The 18671-nt window shown below is 37.0% G+C and overlaps 1 protein-coding gene across 2 annotated transcripts in view; it reads right to left on the reverse strand.

Annotated features, from left to right (window-relative positions):
- The window catches only part of LOC138694378 (zinc finger protein Gfi-1b-like), a 307766-nt gene that overhangs the window by 171835 nt on the left and 117260 nt on the right, over positions 1–18671 (reverse strand). For both annotated transcript variants that reach the window (XM_069818058.1, XM_069818057.1), the window contains exon 3: positions 3714–3908. In XM_069818058.1, the coding sequence (XP_069674159.1) occupies positions 3714–3908 (195 nt within the window). The remainder of the gene's footprint in view (positions 1–3713; positions 3909–18671) is intronic.

Here is an 18671-nt window from a genome sequence, read left to right on the forward strand (position 1 = left end):
TTAAGACTCGTGCTCAGGAGGGGATTCCAATACAATCGAAATAAAATTGAGAGTGAATAGATTACAGATTAAAAAGTGTTAAATATCTTTAAACTCAAACTATAAACGCAATACAATTTTATTTTATTATTAATTTGGAAAGAATTAGGTAAAGGTAAAAGGTAAAGATATCCCTGTAACATGCCATGAAGGCACTTGGGGGGCATGGAGGTAGAGCCCCATGCTTTCCATGACCTCGGCACTAGAATAAAATCGTCGGCACCACGCTCTGACCGCCTTTTACCCCTGGGAAAGACCTGGTACTCAATTTTATATGAGGCTGAATGAACCTCGGGGCCGTTCTGAAAGTTTGGCAACGAGAAAAAATCCTGTAACCACCTGGGATCGAACCCCGGACCTTTCAGTCCGTAGCCAGCTGGGAAAGAATTAGTAGTTAAAATATTATTATAGAATAAAATCTATTTACTGAAATCTAGGACCTTGACTCATGCGATGATAAAACACAGCATTGGTTTTATATTTTAGGTTCCAATAAACGCAGAAAATTAATATTTTTAGTTCAATATTTATGTATATGCATTTCAAAGTTATTAAGATTTTTGTGAAAATATTTAAATAAAATAATAAATTTGTTTCCATGTAGCCTATTGTGGGTCCCTATCACCACGGCATGGCGCGTCCTCAGGTTGCGGATCGAGGAGACGGCCTCCAGATATGGAGGGTAGCTGTGAATATATTCAATAAGCAGTCGCGGACAGCCGATGAGGGGTGGTCCTCCAGCTTGGGGGTTGGGCGAAGGGCTAACAAACTCATCACCATAAGAAAAGCTTGTTACGAATCCTTCAAATAAGCCTCGGAATGGGACTGATTCTCTGACACGACCACAGAAAAAAGGATTTGAGGGAGGTGGGATATGATGATGGAGAATGGATTAATCTTGCTCGGGATAGGGACCGATGGCGGGCTTGTGTGAGGGCGGCAGTGAACCTCCGGGTTCCTTAAAAGCCAGTAAGTAAGTAAGTAAGTAAGTAAGTAAGTAAGTAAGTAAGTAAGTAAGTAAGTAAGTAAGTAAGTAAGTAAGTAAGTAAGTAAGTAAGTAAGTAAGTAAGTAAGTAAGTAAGTAAGTAAGTAAGTAAGTAAGTAAGTATGTAAGTAAGTAAGTAAGTAATAAATTTGTTTACTGTTGAAAACTTTGAAATGTTTAAACAACAATTCATTTGAGTAATCTTTCTGCTTTTTAAACAAATGTTTAATACTTTTTTCTGTAGCAAAATTAACGGATAAAAGTTGGATTGATAACTTCCACCCCATCTTATAATACCATGCATAAATATAGATTGAAATAATGCTAAATAAATTGTACGTAAACAGTTCGTTGATAAAATATTTCTTAGAATAATAAAGTAATATACTGTTTTACGAATTTGTTACAAATAGGGTAAACTAGGGTCTGTTGGACAGTCGGGCATGTTGGACACTCTGTACTTTAACGTGCTACCTCGCCACTTGTGGGCACCACATTCTGCTAGAAGTCAATGACAGAAGTAGCCCCGCTCGTGGCTACTTCCGTCATTGACTTCTAGCAGAATGTGGTGCCCACAAGTGGCGAGGTAACACGTTAAAGTACAGAGTGTCCAACAGACCCTAGTTTACCCTATAATGAATATGATTATTCCATTTTAAATTACTATCAATAATTATACTTAAGTATTTAATCTCATTAATAATTGACATTTATATCGGAACATTAATATTTTTGCGTAATATTATTTCGCTCAAAGATTTTAATTCAATTTATCAATGTCATATTAAGATTTTTACTTATGCGAATAATTAATTGGCCAGTCTAAATTTGTTTTAAATATTTCTTATTCATTTAAGATGGTGTTACGAAATTTCAGACTGGACAAATCGTTGAACGGAATTTTATCGACACTTGTAAATTATCCTTGCTGTTTTGTAACAGATCCTGATCATCAGCAAAAATAAAAAAAAAATATTGAAAAAATATTATTTGATATTGAATTCCTAGATTTATTCATAAATTCCACTATTGCGGAATATTATCCACGTAAACGTTGTGGACAAAAATCTGTAACACATCTCAATTCATTATTAATGTTTTATTCTCTTGTACAGGATATCTGAAGCCGTTCATAAATTGTTTTAGGCATGACGCACAACACGACTATCGGTGGGGACACTATGCTTTTCATCGTTTAAATTCTCTAACTCGCAGAGTTTGTATTTTAGCTTAACTAACGATTGAGAACAGCTAAAATAATAAACTCGCAGAGTTTGTATTTTAGTTTAACTAACGATTGAGAACAGCTAAAATAATAAATAGGTTCGGTGGACTGATTGATACACTAATTCATAAGATGCGTCTGGATAAAGAGATAAACTTTTATAATAAGCAGATCTCTCGAGAATAGTTCATGGTTCTTAGCTAGAGTGAGGTGTTCGTATGAATGTTTAGACTGCCTGAGAGGGTTCGATGTTCGGTCCTTCCTTTCGTACTTTTTAATTTTGAACTTCGAATCCAAGTGATTCTAGAAAATTCTAATTATTACTACTTTAATACCTCTGATTGAAGTTCTGGGTGATATGTACATATATTATCAGGCAGTACATCTCACTTTAATTTTCTCATGAAATTTCGGCCAGTGTATGGGACCGGTGCCCCCCCCAGTATCGTGATGAACTTGGGGAGCTACGATAGGTAGCGAAAATCCGGTTCAGCAAACCAGCTATAACGGCTGGGGGATCATCGTGCTAACCACACGATACCTCCATTCTGGTTGGATAATCGTCCACCTCTGCTTCGGAATGTGAACGTGAGGCGAGCAGCCGGCTGGTCGGACTTGGCCCTTCAGGGCTGTAGCGCCATGATTTACTTTTTTTTTTTACATCTCACTTGACGATATGTGTCAGAGCAAGAACAATTTATTTTTTGTATACATCCGAAGTCTGACTAGTGTAATATGTAACTAGTCAGCGATGTATGCAACGGAAGGGAAAAAGGAACTGGCCATCCCATTATCTCCTAGCTTAGTTGCTTTCATGGGTGATGTCTTATTGGTACCACGCGTAAGGTTCAGACCTGCTTGAATCTCTGAAGCTCGCAACAGCAAAAGTGAAAGATAGAGAAGAATTAAACATAAAATATTCCAGCAAGCGAACTACGTTGACATGGTCTGACACATTCTAACTCATATTTTTGGTCTACTCAGGTTTTGACGTTTTCATAAATTAATTTGAATAATTGGATATAACTTGCGTATTATGAAAACGATGCTATAGGAACTATAAGAAGAGCAAATGCGTCGATAAAACAATATCCAAGACTGGAATAAACGTTGGAAAGAGGAAAGAAAATAAATAATTAACATAACAGATTGACAGCACGTGTTTAAAATTATCATAAGATGATTAAAATTCGTAACATTCACGTGATGTCAGTGAACGTTATACCCACCCCTGATTCCGCCTACGAAACCATTAAATACCTCACACATGTCTCGACTATTATTTGTGCTGCCTAAGCAAAAATGAACGGCTTAAGTCATATATCCTGTACAATAGAGTAACAATTGAAACTCTAGAGTTACGACCAATGGCTGGTTTACTGCTTCCATAATGAAATTAGGGTGGAAACATGTTGCGAAGCTGCTCAAGTCTGAAAATCAGGTTAGACCTGGGATTATACTGACCTAGCTTGGCCTTCTCTGGCGTGTACCCTCTGTCCACGGATCCCGCACTTTCTGGGGATAACGCTTCCGGTGGTCGATGCAAATTGAGTGGAGAATATGGCAGGAACAGCCCAGGTAACGGAGGCCACAGGTACGGAGGGTAGGCCACTGGCACCAGGGGACTCAGCGGGCCTCCGCATAATAGTGCCCCTCCACCTGCAAAGTAATAAAACAGACTGTACAGTTGATTTTATCAGTGCACAGGAAATCTTGATGATCCTTTCTAAGGAAATAGAGATCGTTTATCCAACTACCTCGGCTTCTGGGCCTATAAAACCAATCAGTGCTTTATTTACACGTGGGTGAAGTTGTACCTATTGCTCAGTTCCGAGTTTTGCGGCCTCGATAAAAAAAAATGTATAAGATTATGTTCCTACACGAAGTAAAGGGTAAAGTTCGATCAGTTCAAGGGAAAGATTAAGTGAGATACCGTAAACAATGTAAGCAGCCGACCTTGACTTCCTATGAGAGCATTATAGATATTCTGTTGGCATATATAAATGTTAGAAACACTGAAAAAATGACGGGATTGTTCCAGACAAAATAGACTATATAGGCTATTTATCAGTGGATTGCGTTCTGTCACAGATCGCGAGGAAGGTAACAGTTGAAGAATTTATTCGCATTAATCCTTATGTACGCAAGAATACGAGTACATAATATGTGTATTAAAGTAATAAGCAGTGGCGAAGTTAAGATGGTAGGCTGAAAAAATCTGCTTACCTTATTTTCTATCAAATTTTTTTGAAACACAGATTCCATAAGCAGATGATGATGACTTATTTTCACCACTAAAGAGAATACACATACAACAATATAACTTATTTGTCTGAGAGCACCCTGTCAGCCAAGGATATTATTTTATTATACCATGACAATTGAACGTTTCTATTTTGTCTTCCTCCATCCGCTATTTTAATATGTAAATGTGGTGTCGATCTCCTATCTTTGTAAGCACATTTTGTTTCATACGTCCAACTTGAAAACGATTTCTCTCTTAATTCTACAAATAATGACCTCAATGTTCTCTCAGTGTGAGCCATTTTACACAAAATTAATATGTAACACACACACATGTACTTTTGATTAAGGTAATACTCAACAACCCAGCGCATTCAGAGAACACCAATATAGAGCAACGTACTAACTAACTTCGCTAGCCGCGTTTAGTATGAAGACGTAGCGAATCGATACTCCCTCCCGATTGCCCCTCAAGCTTGCGATTGAAGGTCGTAGCCATGCCTATAAAGGCTTCTGCCACAAGCCTTGCACTGAATCCTCCATTACTGAAATAACTGTCAATAGTGAACTTAATATATGGAAGGAACGGAGTGAAATCAAGCGCTACGATACATCGTTATTACGAGCTTATTGTCTTGCTGTTACTAGGTATAGGCCTAAACTCAAATTTTTTTGGGTAGATTAAGCCTCAAAAGCCACTTAAGAGCTTCGCCATTCGTAATATGTACAGTAGGGTACGGATTCTAGGTGCTAAAAAGAAAGATTTAAAACTTATGAAATCCAATTTAGGACTTTTAGGAGTTTATATAAAATTAACAACTAATATTTTTAGTAGACTAAATATTTCATTTTAGGTGGAATTTATGTAACGAGTGATACTAAATTAAAAATACAAATGCTATTAGTGAAATACACTGATTGCTGATTGATCAGTTTCATTTCGCATAACGGGTGCATTGATACGAAAACTAATTTGTAAGCTCTCGTCTAACCTGAACAACTTTTATGCTAGGATAGACTTTTTCAAACGAACTTCGGTTCCAGGTTAGGTAAAAATCTTCTTCCCCTTTTGAGACCAATATGGAACGAACTTATCAGACGGGTGTGTAAATATGATTTTGGTATTTTTGGGCATTTTTGCATTTTTAATATTAGTATTTATATTTTAAATATATGCAAAATATCAAAAAGGCGCTTTTCAGACATTTATAGGAATTTACGATTCATTTAGACGTTTTAAGTCCTGTAGAATTTTAATAGGGGATCCTGTGTACATGAAACGTAGAGATATCTGAATAACATATGTAGCAAACAAAATTGAATCCGTTCTCTAGTAATAAGTAGACTAATCCATGACGTGATAGCCGACTGCTGGCCTCACCGTCTATATGCTTCAGCAGAGATAAATGATCAACCAGAATAGAAGTAACGTGTGATCAGAATTATTATTACTGCAGCCATTATAGGCTAGTTGGTTTCCAAAACCGTATTTCGCTGCCTGGCGTAGTTCCCCAAATTCATCACGAAGATAGGTGGGCGCCGGTCCCATACACTGGCCGAAATTTGATGAAAAAATCTCTTCTTCCATGAGGATTCGAACCAGCGAGTCTAGACCACTACGCTACGGCGCGTGACATATTGAATTAATAGTAAAAATAAATTGCACACTCGATGAACCGCATCCTACACTTCAAATATTACATGACATTTTCAATGAGAAGGACGGGGAACTCGGAACTGAATAGTGCATCATTACAGAAGCAACAGGAGCAGAAATGGACACCATTGATCTTTATAATTAAACGCTATTTTTCAACTACAGATATGCTGGCAAGTAATGATGAAGCAAGTCGGCCTGGTTGGCGGAGTTGGTATACCGCTGGTCTTCTATGCCTGAAGTTGCGGATTCGATCCCGGGCCAGGTCGATTGCATTTAAATGTGCTTAAATGCGACAGGCTCATGTCAGTAGATTTACTGGCATGTAAAATAGCTCCTGCGGGACAAAATTCCGGCACACCGGTGACGCTGATATAACCTCGGCAGTTGCGAGCGTCGTTAAATAAAACATAACATTTAACATGATGAAGCAAAGCAGTACTGAAATGTTCATTGTAAGGGGAACAGCACCACTACGTGGAAATTCGCTCCATAGTCGTTCTCGCTAATATCGATAAACTATTAAAAATCGTCTCGAAACTAATGTACAGAAAATCTAACTTATAATTGAAGGACTGAATTGACAAACATCCCAAGTTCATTGAAGTAAAGTTTTCAGGAAAGCATTAAAAAGGCATAAGCTTGCCAAATAAGAGCATTGAAATAAATATTTGTATGATTAAGAAACACAGGCTTAGAGTCGCACTTGGGAGAACTATTCTTTTTTAAAAGATGGTAATCTATGCAACACACAACATATGTCAGGTAGAAAGTAAAATTTGGTAATTATTTCGCTCTTCTTAAGTTGGTTCCCAAACAAAATATCAACAACGTGGGTAGTTCCCCTTGTTCAAATATCAACAATGTTAATAGGTTCCCTATGCTCAAATGAGTACCTCCGTGGAAAAAGGTTGGATGTAACATGTTGCCCATCAAATATCAACAACGCGAGTAGGTTCCAAGACTGTGTGGGACTGGAATGTTAATCCATCATGTAGGACAGTAGTGGCAGTGTTTAAATATCAACAACGGGGATGAGGTAGTTATTGCCTATAATGCCGCCTACAATAATAATAATAATAATAATAATAATAATAATAATAATAATAATAATCGATCCTGATTCGTGGCTCCATCTACGTTAAAATATAAATACCGATCATAAGTTTCAGTGATTAGCAGGGTAGTGGCAGTGGAAGTACAGGACACTTTTGTTACGAATTTTTACCAGTAGAGAAATAAAATCATGAAGTTATTCGACGCAGCGTGTCCGCCAAGTACAAAACATTTTTAACTTACCTACTACCATAGGCAGTAGTGGACAGCCCTCAATCTGTATAAAATAGGAAGGGAAATTTTTTCTGCCTTGGTCTAGCGCGGGAACCAATTGCAGTACACAGATGAAATCAACCTGGAACGAACTCGGATATAACTATGGAACGAACTGGGAACCGATTCACAGATTTGGGAACCAATTCCAGTACGGCTAAATGTTTGACTTGCATGTTTGTCAATGCAGGTCTTCAATTGGAAACATAATTACAGCAATGTACAGTAAATAGAGTAAAGCGACTGTCAGACTAATACTGTCCTCTCCGAAACTAGCCCAGGAAGCGCAATCCTTTGTTTGAAGGAAGAAGAAAACATACCAATGAAAACTTCTTCACACTGATAAGTTTGGTTACCGTTTATTGCTACTACAAAGTAATATTAGAGAAGAGGCAATAGAGAAGCGTCACTTAGCTCTCCAATCCAGATGACAGTCATTTACTAGACTGTGGTAGTGTGTATGAAGTATCCCAGATCATATATTAACAGATTGATCGCCTTATGGGCTTTGAAGACAACAACTTTTATCGATTTCACTATGCTGCCATCTAGTGACTGCACGTTATAACTCACATTTGAATTTTATGGAGCAACTATATTTCCATCTAGCGATCGTTACCACTCGACAGTGGCGATCCTGATGGTTGTTCTCTTCCACATGTTACTGTTTTAGCATGGGGATGGTCAATCTGTTACATGTGTGATCGGGGTGATATGTATACTGTAAGCACAGTATACAATCATACCACACACGTGTTCACCTACTTATTGCCGCGAGAGGTATTTAACAAGAGCTTTAACATTACAGTAAGACATACTGTACATAGAAACTTGATTTATTTTGGTTTCTATAGGCCGATATATATTTACCAAGAGAATGAGAAAGAATTATTACGTTCAGTCATCTTTCAGCATATTATTTTTAATATTTTTAAATACGGTACATACAGATAGGTTTACACCCGCCAAATTCTTGGTAGTGTGACGTCTGATTTAGTACCATAGGAACCTCGGCCTGAAAGATTAAAGCGGCTTTGTTCCCTGGCAATATATTAGATTATAACTAAGTGCAAGACACGATCGGAACAGACAGGCAGTACCTGCATAAGCGAGGAGAAAAGTGAAGTTAAAGGGAAGTTAGTAATTTTAATTGACATAAATGAACATTCTTCTTATTAGGATTTTTTTACAATACAGAAATTCTCCTCCTCCGCAAATCTCTATCCAGAGCATCTTCTTCAGTAAGATCTCTTCTAGTCACACTCCTTCTGACATCATCCATCCATTGTTCTCTTGTTCAACATGCTAGTCAAATTCTTGCCGTACTTTCTCTAACATAAGCCTATCTCTGTTTATGGGCGCAATCGCAGCAATGATCCAATATCTTACTTTTCAAGATCTTGAGGTAGAGATGGCACATAAACTACATCCTTCACATATCCCCAAAGATGTCTGATATCAAGTCTGGTGATCTATGAGGCCAAGGACGATAGGCTAATCAAACGATGTGGTAGGTGATCAATTCGGAAATGTCTAAGGAAAAACCACTGTACCATGGTAACTGAATTGTTTTTTCAGATGCAGAACTCAAAATTATTTAGTCCTACTCGTACGTTATGGAGTTGCTATTTTTCCACATTTTCTCCCATAGCAACAGAAGTAATACGTTTCTCGAATCTTGGAACTCTAAACTTTTAGAGTTTGATTATTAAATGACGTATACCATGTTAATTTCTCATTACTACTTAATGATGATGATGATGATGATAATAATAATAATAATAATAATAATAATAATAATAATAATAATAATATGAATGTGTTAAAACATAAACACATAACAGCAAACCTAGTGTACCCAAGACACATTTTTCTCTTTTTAGAATGTAACGATCTTAATAATTTACACTTATATGAACTATGAACACGTGAGCAAATAACCTACGCTATTATTACCATTATGTTATTACCACCCGAGAATGAGTCCGTAAAATATTTAGTTCTTCTTCCAATAAATTGCTCTAGCCTCATTAAGCCCTTAAAATTTCAGCCCGAATCGGCCTTCGGTCTTCAGACTTAGCCCGTACCCGTTCAGACCTCTATGGGTATCCTGCCATTATCAATCCCCTCTACGTACTGGATCCGTTTCGAGTAGTTCTGAATAACTTCAGAGGAAATGCAGTAAAAATGCATGTCTGTATAGAGGCTGTGTAGTGGCAGACCCATTACTAGACTAGCTATATCTGTTAAGTTACTGAACGTCTTATGGGAAGGCTGCAGATTATGTGTAGGCCTAATATCTACGGCAGTGATGAAAATTTTCCTGAAAATATTGCCCTTATTGAGAATTTTTTTTAGTCTATTGATTATGCTAAGTTTTATAATTGTGGTGATGTAATAGGTATTGGTACCATTCACAACCGTGTAACATGGGGTTCTCTCATTGAGTGTTAATACAGTAACGTGCCAATAAAAAGTTTGAAAGTTTCTTAAACAAATTATAGGCTGTGCACCAAGTTTCTGTATCATTAATACTTACTCAATAATAATCATATAAATTGTTACCCTATTCTTTAAACGAGGTGTATATGTGTATAAAATAAAATTTAATATACTGTCGTCTATTAAGGTAAAAGAGGAAAACTTATTCATAGCTGGGGGCAGAAAAGTATTATTATGTATTATTTTACAATCACTACTGGATTCTTTTTATTTTAGTACAGTTGAATATTCAAATGGCATCATGACAGGTATAAACAAAAATAAATAATTTCTATTTACTCAGTTTATGCAGTGAAAGTATTTAAGCTGTATTTGTTACGCCAGTTAACTCTTTTAAATATGCCGCCACAACTCGACAACGCCGTGAGAAGGATCACATGACCTGTCACACTTCCCGCTATGTGTTGGGCTTGATTATAAACAGTTGTAGAAATGTTACATGCAGCTTCCCTATTCAGGTGAAGCGAATATATATCTTCCTTCGAAATGCCGACCGTTTCAAGTAATATATTACAAAAATAGTAATTTACAGTATGTTGTTGTTGCTGCTGTTGTTTAGTGAACTGTCCGAAGACTTGTCTGAACCTCACAAGTGATACCAAGAAGGCAGTAAAATTTTTTAACAGCCTCCCTATCGACATAAAAAATGAAACTCAAAACATAAAATTATTTAGGGCCAAATTAAAGAAGTACCTAATTTCTCACGCCTTCTATTCTGTAGGTGAATTCATGACATTCAATAACACTTCATGAAATTGATACTAAAACTATGTGTTGTACTAGTAGACTATATTGTAAATCTCGTCTGTATATATTTCATCTAGACTGTGACTATAAATTAAGATTTTATAATAGTATTAAGTTTTTTTGACTTGTTCCATATTCTAGCTGTAAGCATGTATGAATACAATGGAATGTTAATAAATACAATACAATACAATACAATACAATACAATACAATGAGGCAACTACACCAGGAGATAATGGAGTAGAGTGGCCAGTTCCTTTCCCCCTCCATTGCATACATCGCCCACTAAGGCTCGGATGGATTAATTTGTTTCATCTCGTAGGGGAGGGGGGTGAGGCTTGTGGCGGGAGGTAAATCTGCTTGCATTCCCCCCATTGGAATTAATCTCATCCGAGCTTTGCCAGTCTTATTAAGTACACAGAAGAAGTCTTTCTGGAAATAACGAATCCACCTTTTTTTTAGCAGGCTCATATGATTTTCACGTAACTGTACTTGACATCGGAATGGGTCTTAATGTGTCCCTCCCAAAACAGCTCGATTTTCTTGGCAGTGCTGCTGTAAGACAGCGTGCACTCTGATTACGAAATCTCTCACTACCGGTCTGTCACCTCCCGCCACAGTTTAGTTGTTGTGTGACTGACTCCTGACGCATATGACATCATTCAAAGTCGTATCCAGAGATCGAAAACACCCCTCTGTATATTTTATTGTTGCTGATGTGTTGTTTGTCATGGAGAGTGTAATTTAAAAGATATTAATTCACTACTATGAATTAAAAACTTTTAATTCACTGCTGTGAATAAGCCATTGTTTAGGTTGCTAAGGGCGGTGAAAGAAAGACTAGTTTAGGTACCAGTTATGGATAAAGTAAATAATCCACACAAGAAACACAGACGTGATTAAATACGGTAAGTACAATAGCGGACTTTGCCATAAAAATAGTTTTTTTCCCAGTTATTTGTCAATGAATACGATAAAGACAAGGAAGAAACATATTTCGCATTTTGTATTCAATTTATTTCGCTTTTTATCGCGGATTAAAACTACAGTAATATACTTAACATGATTTCAAACATCAAATTACTTACCTACTTTGGCAGCATTTGGGCACACTTCGCATTTATCGTGGTTGCGAAAATCTATTATCTCTAATAATTGAGTACCTCCGTGAATAAGGTTGGATGTAACACTTGAACAACATGTTACATTCAACTTTTTTCCCAGAGGTACTCAATTTTGCATGTTTATTTATGTCATAATTATATTACACCTAATATTACATAATGTGATAACTGATAAGCTAAGACCATTGTTCAATTGTTGTGAAGCTGTTTTGTTTCTTGGTTTGTACATGTATGAATACAATGGAATGTTAATAAATACAATACAGTACATTAATTTCGACTTAAATGAAGGGAATATTTTGATTTTGTATTTCACATTTATACTTACTTTCGTTTGCAGTGCCAGAATTCCGCCATAGTTTGATAAGAGGATCCATATATTATGCTCTTTTATGGCTCACAGTGAGAAAGGTTTTCCAGTTGCAGTTACTGTTTTCTCATAAATCTCTTTCCAAAGATTAAAATTTTCATAGGGATTAGTTGCAATTACTTCAGCATTAATATTAAGTCATCATTAATATTGAAACGTAGCTTTTCTTGCGCCATTTTGCTTACTATAAAGCTTCACGATAAACGAATGAGATTGTCGTATCACCATATCATGATTACTGGTAACGATAATGCGACGCATGCGTAGAACATGGATCACGTGACTTTACAGTTTACCGTAAACGGAAACCGGTGTGGCAAAAACTCCCTAATATCTCCCGTGGTGTTGCTAAACTGTGGGGTATCTTTCACAGCTGCTTAGAATCGACAAAAGTCGTTGTTTGTGGAAAAAAAAAAATAATATTAGATTCCTCAAATCATGGAACAGCTTTTGACTTGAATAGGTTTATTATCTCAATAATGTCACTGTAATAACATTAACGGTGATCACGTTTCGACCCTGAATTGACTCAAATACAAATGGACAACGCTATTTCTCCGGGATGCCATTTCTACTCTGTCCGTTAAAACAAGCACATATTACTGGCTGGGTTTTCCAATTGTTTAACTCGAGAAGTGTGCATCTTTTTACTAGTTTAATAAATCTCTTTCCTTAGATTGGTATTTTGCTCTCATTGTTTCTTCATTGTCCACATTTCAACTTTACATGCAATGGCACGGAAGCACCCATCATCTCGTACCATTAATATCTTTCTCCGTTGACAACTTGGAAACTTTTTTGCCAAAGATCCTCGCAACAGCTGGTTTGATCGGACTATGCACAGAGTCTGCTGGCCAGCGGGCGTCGATAAGTGGACCTAGATCGATAGGCTCATGCGATGTGCATGTGCGTGCTGCTTCCCCACGAACTTGTCAGCCAATTGACAGATTCCCCCCCTCACCACCAAACGTTTCAGCTGGTTATGTCGCGTCATTCATGATCACCTCGAATACTGCGTTTTAATCTCTTATGCAAATCGATGCTCACGTGGGGGGAAGGTCTTGTCCTCTGCAGCGAACTCTAATCATAACATTACAAGCCACAAGAACAAAGAATGAACTTTCATGAAGAAAATGACATTTGTTATTGCAAAGTATCCTGTAAATTACAACTTGATGGAAGAACAGAACAGATAACACTTCACACAGAAGTTTAAACAGCTCAATCTTCAGGAGTAAAGAAATAAAGAAATAGTACCGTACGACACCCAGAATTCCTGACCAACATAAAGGCCGAAGTAAGAATGAAAAATAAAAATACTGGAGTAAGGATGTCAAAATTAAATAGGCCTAATATTGAAGACAAATACATAAAAGGGACACACGTCTAATCCCTATCCCTATAAGAAGGAAGCAAACTTTCTGTTCTGGGTCAGAATCAAACTCGGACTGATTGGAACATAATTATCATATTTGAAATTCAGCTGAGAACCGATATAAGAGGGGCAGATAATTCATCTATAACTTTATGCCATCAGTCAACAATCCTCGTCAGCTTGATATTACTAATTTTTGTTAGTTTATTGTTTAACGACGCTGTATCAACTACTAGGTTATTTAACTTCGATGAGATTGGTAATAACGTGATTATATTTGGCGAGATGAGGCCGAGGATTCGCAATAGATTATCTGGCATTCACCTTACGGTTGCGGAAAACCTCGGAAAAAAGCTCAACCAGATAATCGGCCCAAGCGGGGATCGAACTCGCGCCCGAGCGCAACTTCAGACCGGCAAGCAAGCTCCTAACCGACTAGCCACGCCGGTGGTTTACTCATTCTTATAGGTTCTTAATCAGCATTATGAAATATTCTTCAAGCGTCGTTCTTAATACAGGATAAGTAAGATATTGTGCTTAACTAGGTAGCCTATGTTGTTAATGGATTAGGCCTACCATAATGCTGCGAGCTCTATATCGGTACATAATAGCTAGGCCTGCACTGTTTACCTTTGGTGTTTATCACGTGCTTCGCTTGAATTAATGACAGGTGCGTATTTTACAGTATGCTTCCAATCTTTTCTTTTGCCAACTGTAGGTAGATAAGCTACCTTACTACGAGTCAAAATTGTTACATTTATGACATATAAGAGACGAGAGCAATTCAGACTTCCCCTCCACCCGAAACGAATTAAATTATATGGACAGGGAAAATGACAAACATTAAGATCAAGTAATAGAGGATTGAACATAGTAAAACAAATGGAGGATATACAAACAGAACGTGAAACTAAAGATATTGTAAGAGATGAAGTTTAACAGCAAGAAATGGAATACAAATATTTTAAGAAAAGAGTAAAAAAATCACTGTCCACAGCTGTGGAATAATGGTTAGCACGTCTGACCCTGAAACGAGCGGGCCCGGGTTCAAATCCTGGTTGGGACAAGTTACCTGGTTACTTTTGGGGGGGGGGTGGTTCCCTCAACCAATTGAAGCAGAATTGTTAATTTTCGGCGTTGGACCTCGGACTCATTTTGCCATCATTAATACACACACATATCATCATCCACACACTAACTCGGATTAAGTTCACGGTGCGGCGTGCTGTACTTGTACAAGAGCGCGGCCGTTCGGCTACCCAATCATTCACAGAATAGGAGTGGTAAGCACAAAAAGCCTCAGGTTACAGTGCAAGCCTTCGGGTCCCTATTCCGTACAAGAAAAGAAACACGAAGATAGCATGACATAAATATATTTAGGAACAACATAGATATATTTGTGAATTATATATAATTTATGTACGTAATACATATAACCTGTTATCAAAACAGAACTGTCCCCGAACACGAGTTCTTTCGGAGTACATTTTACATAACGTGTTGTGTAATATTTTTATTAGATAAATAAATAAATAAATAAATAAATAAATAAATAAATAAATAAATAAATAAACACACAAACAGATAAATAAATCAACACAAACACATAAATAAACAAACAGATAAACAATTAACTGGAATGAGTTGAATGAATGAATTAATGAATCAATAAATCCATCAATTAATACAATAATAACAAGAATACCTATAGAAAGAGTACTGAAGAATCGGTCTGATCATTTTATCTCGTCTTTTCATGAATATTACATTGAATAAAATTAATACCTATATCTTTAGTCTATGTAGGAAAAGTACGAAGATAAAGATTATACTGAATAAAGCGGGTGTGTCCAGCATAACCAGCAACCAATGTAACGTCATTATCTTCTGGCAACAAGAGAAGGTTTCATACGTAGATATCACTTACGCCTATAGACAAGAATAGAAAACTTGAGAAGTGCAAGAAAGTGAGGCAAGGTTATCTTTCTAGGGATTCATTATGTCATATCAACGGCAAGTGTGGAAGTGGAGTGAAGAGACACCTAAAAAAGAACGGACGTCCTTGTAAGGGAAATGTCCAAGCGAATCCAAATGTGCTGGCTATTTGTCCTCCGGAGTGTCTCGCTTCATTAACAAGACTGAGTCAATTTTCAAATAAAATAAGGCTTAAAAGCATGCAAACAGGCGGCAGGCTATGCCTAAGCACTGCTCTGCTCCACGGCTTCACTTTCACAGTTCCAGTAAGGGAAAACTTTGTCGACTCACACGATCGCCTTGAGTTACGATTCGAGGTTTAAGTGAGTCACGATTTGAACCACAATTCTTGAGAGATAATTCTTGATCGAGATCGGAGCTCCTGGAAGTAGAGTCGGAACGATGGTGGAACTATACGTGACACAACACAGCACATTGTAAACAGACAAATATTCATGTCGTAAGGAGATCATGCTTTCAACTTACTATTAATCTGAATCTCAGTCATTGAACATACAGCGCTAGACGAATAATAATAATAATAATAATAATAATAATAATAATAATAATAATAATAATAGTAATAATAATAATAATAATGTATTGTGGGTCCCTATCACCACGGCATGGCGCGTCCTCAGGTTGCGGATAGAGGAGACGGCCTCCAGATATGGAGGGTAGCTGCGAATATATTGAATAAGCAGTCGTGGACAGCCGATAAGGGGTGGTCCTCCAGCTTGGGGGTTGGGCGAAGGGCTAACAACCCATCACCGTAAAAAACAGCTTGTTACGTATCCCTATAATAAGCCTCGGAATAGGACTGATTCTCTGGCACGACCACAGCAAAGGAATAAGGATTTGAGATTTGGCACTTGGAACGTAACTAGTCTTTATAGAACAGGAGGGGTAACATTAGTAGCAAAAGAACTAGCTAGATATAGAATAGACTTCGTAGGAGTACAAGAGGTTAGGTTAGATGGGAATGGCATATCACAAATAGGAGATTACTTGTTGCATTATGGGGAAGGAAACAATAATCATCAATTAGGAACAGGATTCTTTGTTCAAAAAAAGAATAAAATCAGCAGTAAAAAAGGTCGAATTTATCAGTGACAGGTTATCATATTTAGTACTTAAGGGTAGATGGTGCGACATCATAGTTATAAATGCTCACGCCCCTACAGAAGAGAAAGACGACCATATAAAGAATAGCTTCTATGAGGAATTGGAACATACATTTGATCAGTTCCCTAGATATCACATGAAAATTTTATTGGGGGATTTCAATGCTAAAGTAGGACGGGAGGATATTTTTAGACCAACTATTGGAAAAGAGAGCCTACACGCAATTAGTAGTGACAATGGAGTTAGATTAGTCAACTTTGCCACATCGAAAAATTTAATTGTCAAAAGTACAACATTCCCCCATAAGGATATAAATAAATATACTTGGACTTCTCCAGATGGATTGACACACAACCAAATAGATCACATCTTGATAGATAAACGGAGACATACTAGTATAGTATATATTCGAACTTTCAGGGGTGCAGATTGTAATTCTGACCATTATTTGGTGATTGGAGAATTAAGAGAAAGATTATCAGTAGCCAAGCGAGTAGAGCAACAAGTTAATATTACTAAATTCAATATTTTGAAATTAAAGGACGAGGAAGCTAAGCAAAATTATCAGGTCGAAATTTCGAATAGGTTTGCCACTTTAGAAAGTTCCGACGAAGTTGAGAAAGAATTAGATGTTAATAGCGTGTGGGAAAATATCAGAGATAGTATCAAAATTGCAGCTGAGCAGAGCATAGGTTATTATGAAAATAAGAAAAAGAAACCGTGGTTTGATGAAGATTGTTGCATGGTAGTAGAAAGAAGGAAACAGGCAAAATTGAAATTCTTACAGGATCCAGTTGAGGAGAAGAGAGATAATTATTTCAATGAAAGACTGGAAGCAAGTCGTACACTTAGGAATAAAAAGAGAGGTTACTTGAAGGAAAAACTGAATGAGGTAGAAACAAATAGTAAGAATAAAAACATTCGAGATTTATATAAGGGTATAAAGGAATTTAAGAACGGATATCAGCCAAGGGTAAACGTGATCAAGGATGAGAATGGTGACTTGCTTGCAGACTCTCCATCAATCCTAAACAGATGGAAAAACTATTTTGCGCAACTACTAAATGTACATAGGCCAAATAGAAATGATCGGGACGAAATTGAAATACAAACTGCTGAGCCATTTATACCCGAACCCACGCTTTCAGAAGTCGAAATTGCGATAGAAAATCTGAAAAAGTACAAGTCTCCAGGTATCGATCAAATTCCAGCAGAATTAATACAAGAGGGTGGGAGTGCATTATATAGCGAAATTTATAAACTTGTATTTGCTATTTGGGAAAAGGAAATTGTACCAGAACAATGGAAGGAGTCCATAATTGTACCTATTTTTAAAAAGGGGGACAAAACCAACTGTGGTAACTTTCGAGGAATATCACTTTTGTTGACGTCGTACAAAATGTTGTCCAATATTCTTTTGAGAAGATTAACTCCGTACATAGATGAAATTATTGGGGATCATCAGTGCGGTTTTCGGCGTAATAGATCGACTATTGATCAGATTTTTTGTATTCGACAGATAATGGAGAAAAAATGGGAGTATAAGGGTACAGTACATCAGTTATTCATAGATTTCAAAAAGGCTTATGACTCGGTTAAGAGGGAAGTATTATATGATATTCTTATTGAATTTGGTATTCCCAAGAAACTAGTTCGAATAATTAAAATGTGTCTCAGTGAAACATACAGCAGAGTCCGTATAGGTCAGTTTCTATCTGATGCTTTTCCAATTCACTGCGGGCTAAAGCAGGGAGATGCACTATCACCTTTACTTTTTAACTTCGCTCTAGAATATGCCATTAGGAAAGTTCAGGATAACAGGCAGGGTTTGGAATTGAACGGGTTACATCAGCTTCTTGTCTATGCGGATGACGTGAATATGTTAGGAGAAAATACACAAACGATTAGGGAAAACACGGAAATTTTACTTGAAGCAAGTAGAGCGATCGGTTTGGAAGTAAATCCCGAAAAGAC

This window comes from Periplaneta americana, chromosome 2 (genome assembly GCF_040183065.1).
Source record: "Periplaneta americana isolate PAMFEO1 chromosome 2, P.americana_PAMFEO1_priV1, whole genome shotgun sequence".
In the NCBI taxonomy this organism is placed as follows: Eukaryota; Metazoa; Arthropoda; class Insecta; order Blattodea; family Blattidae; genus Periplaneta; species Periplaneta americana.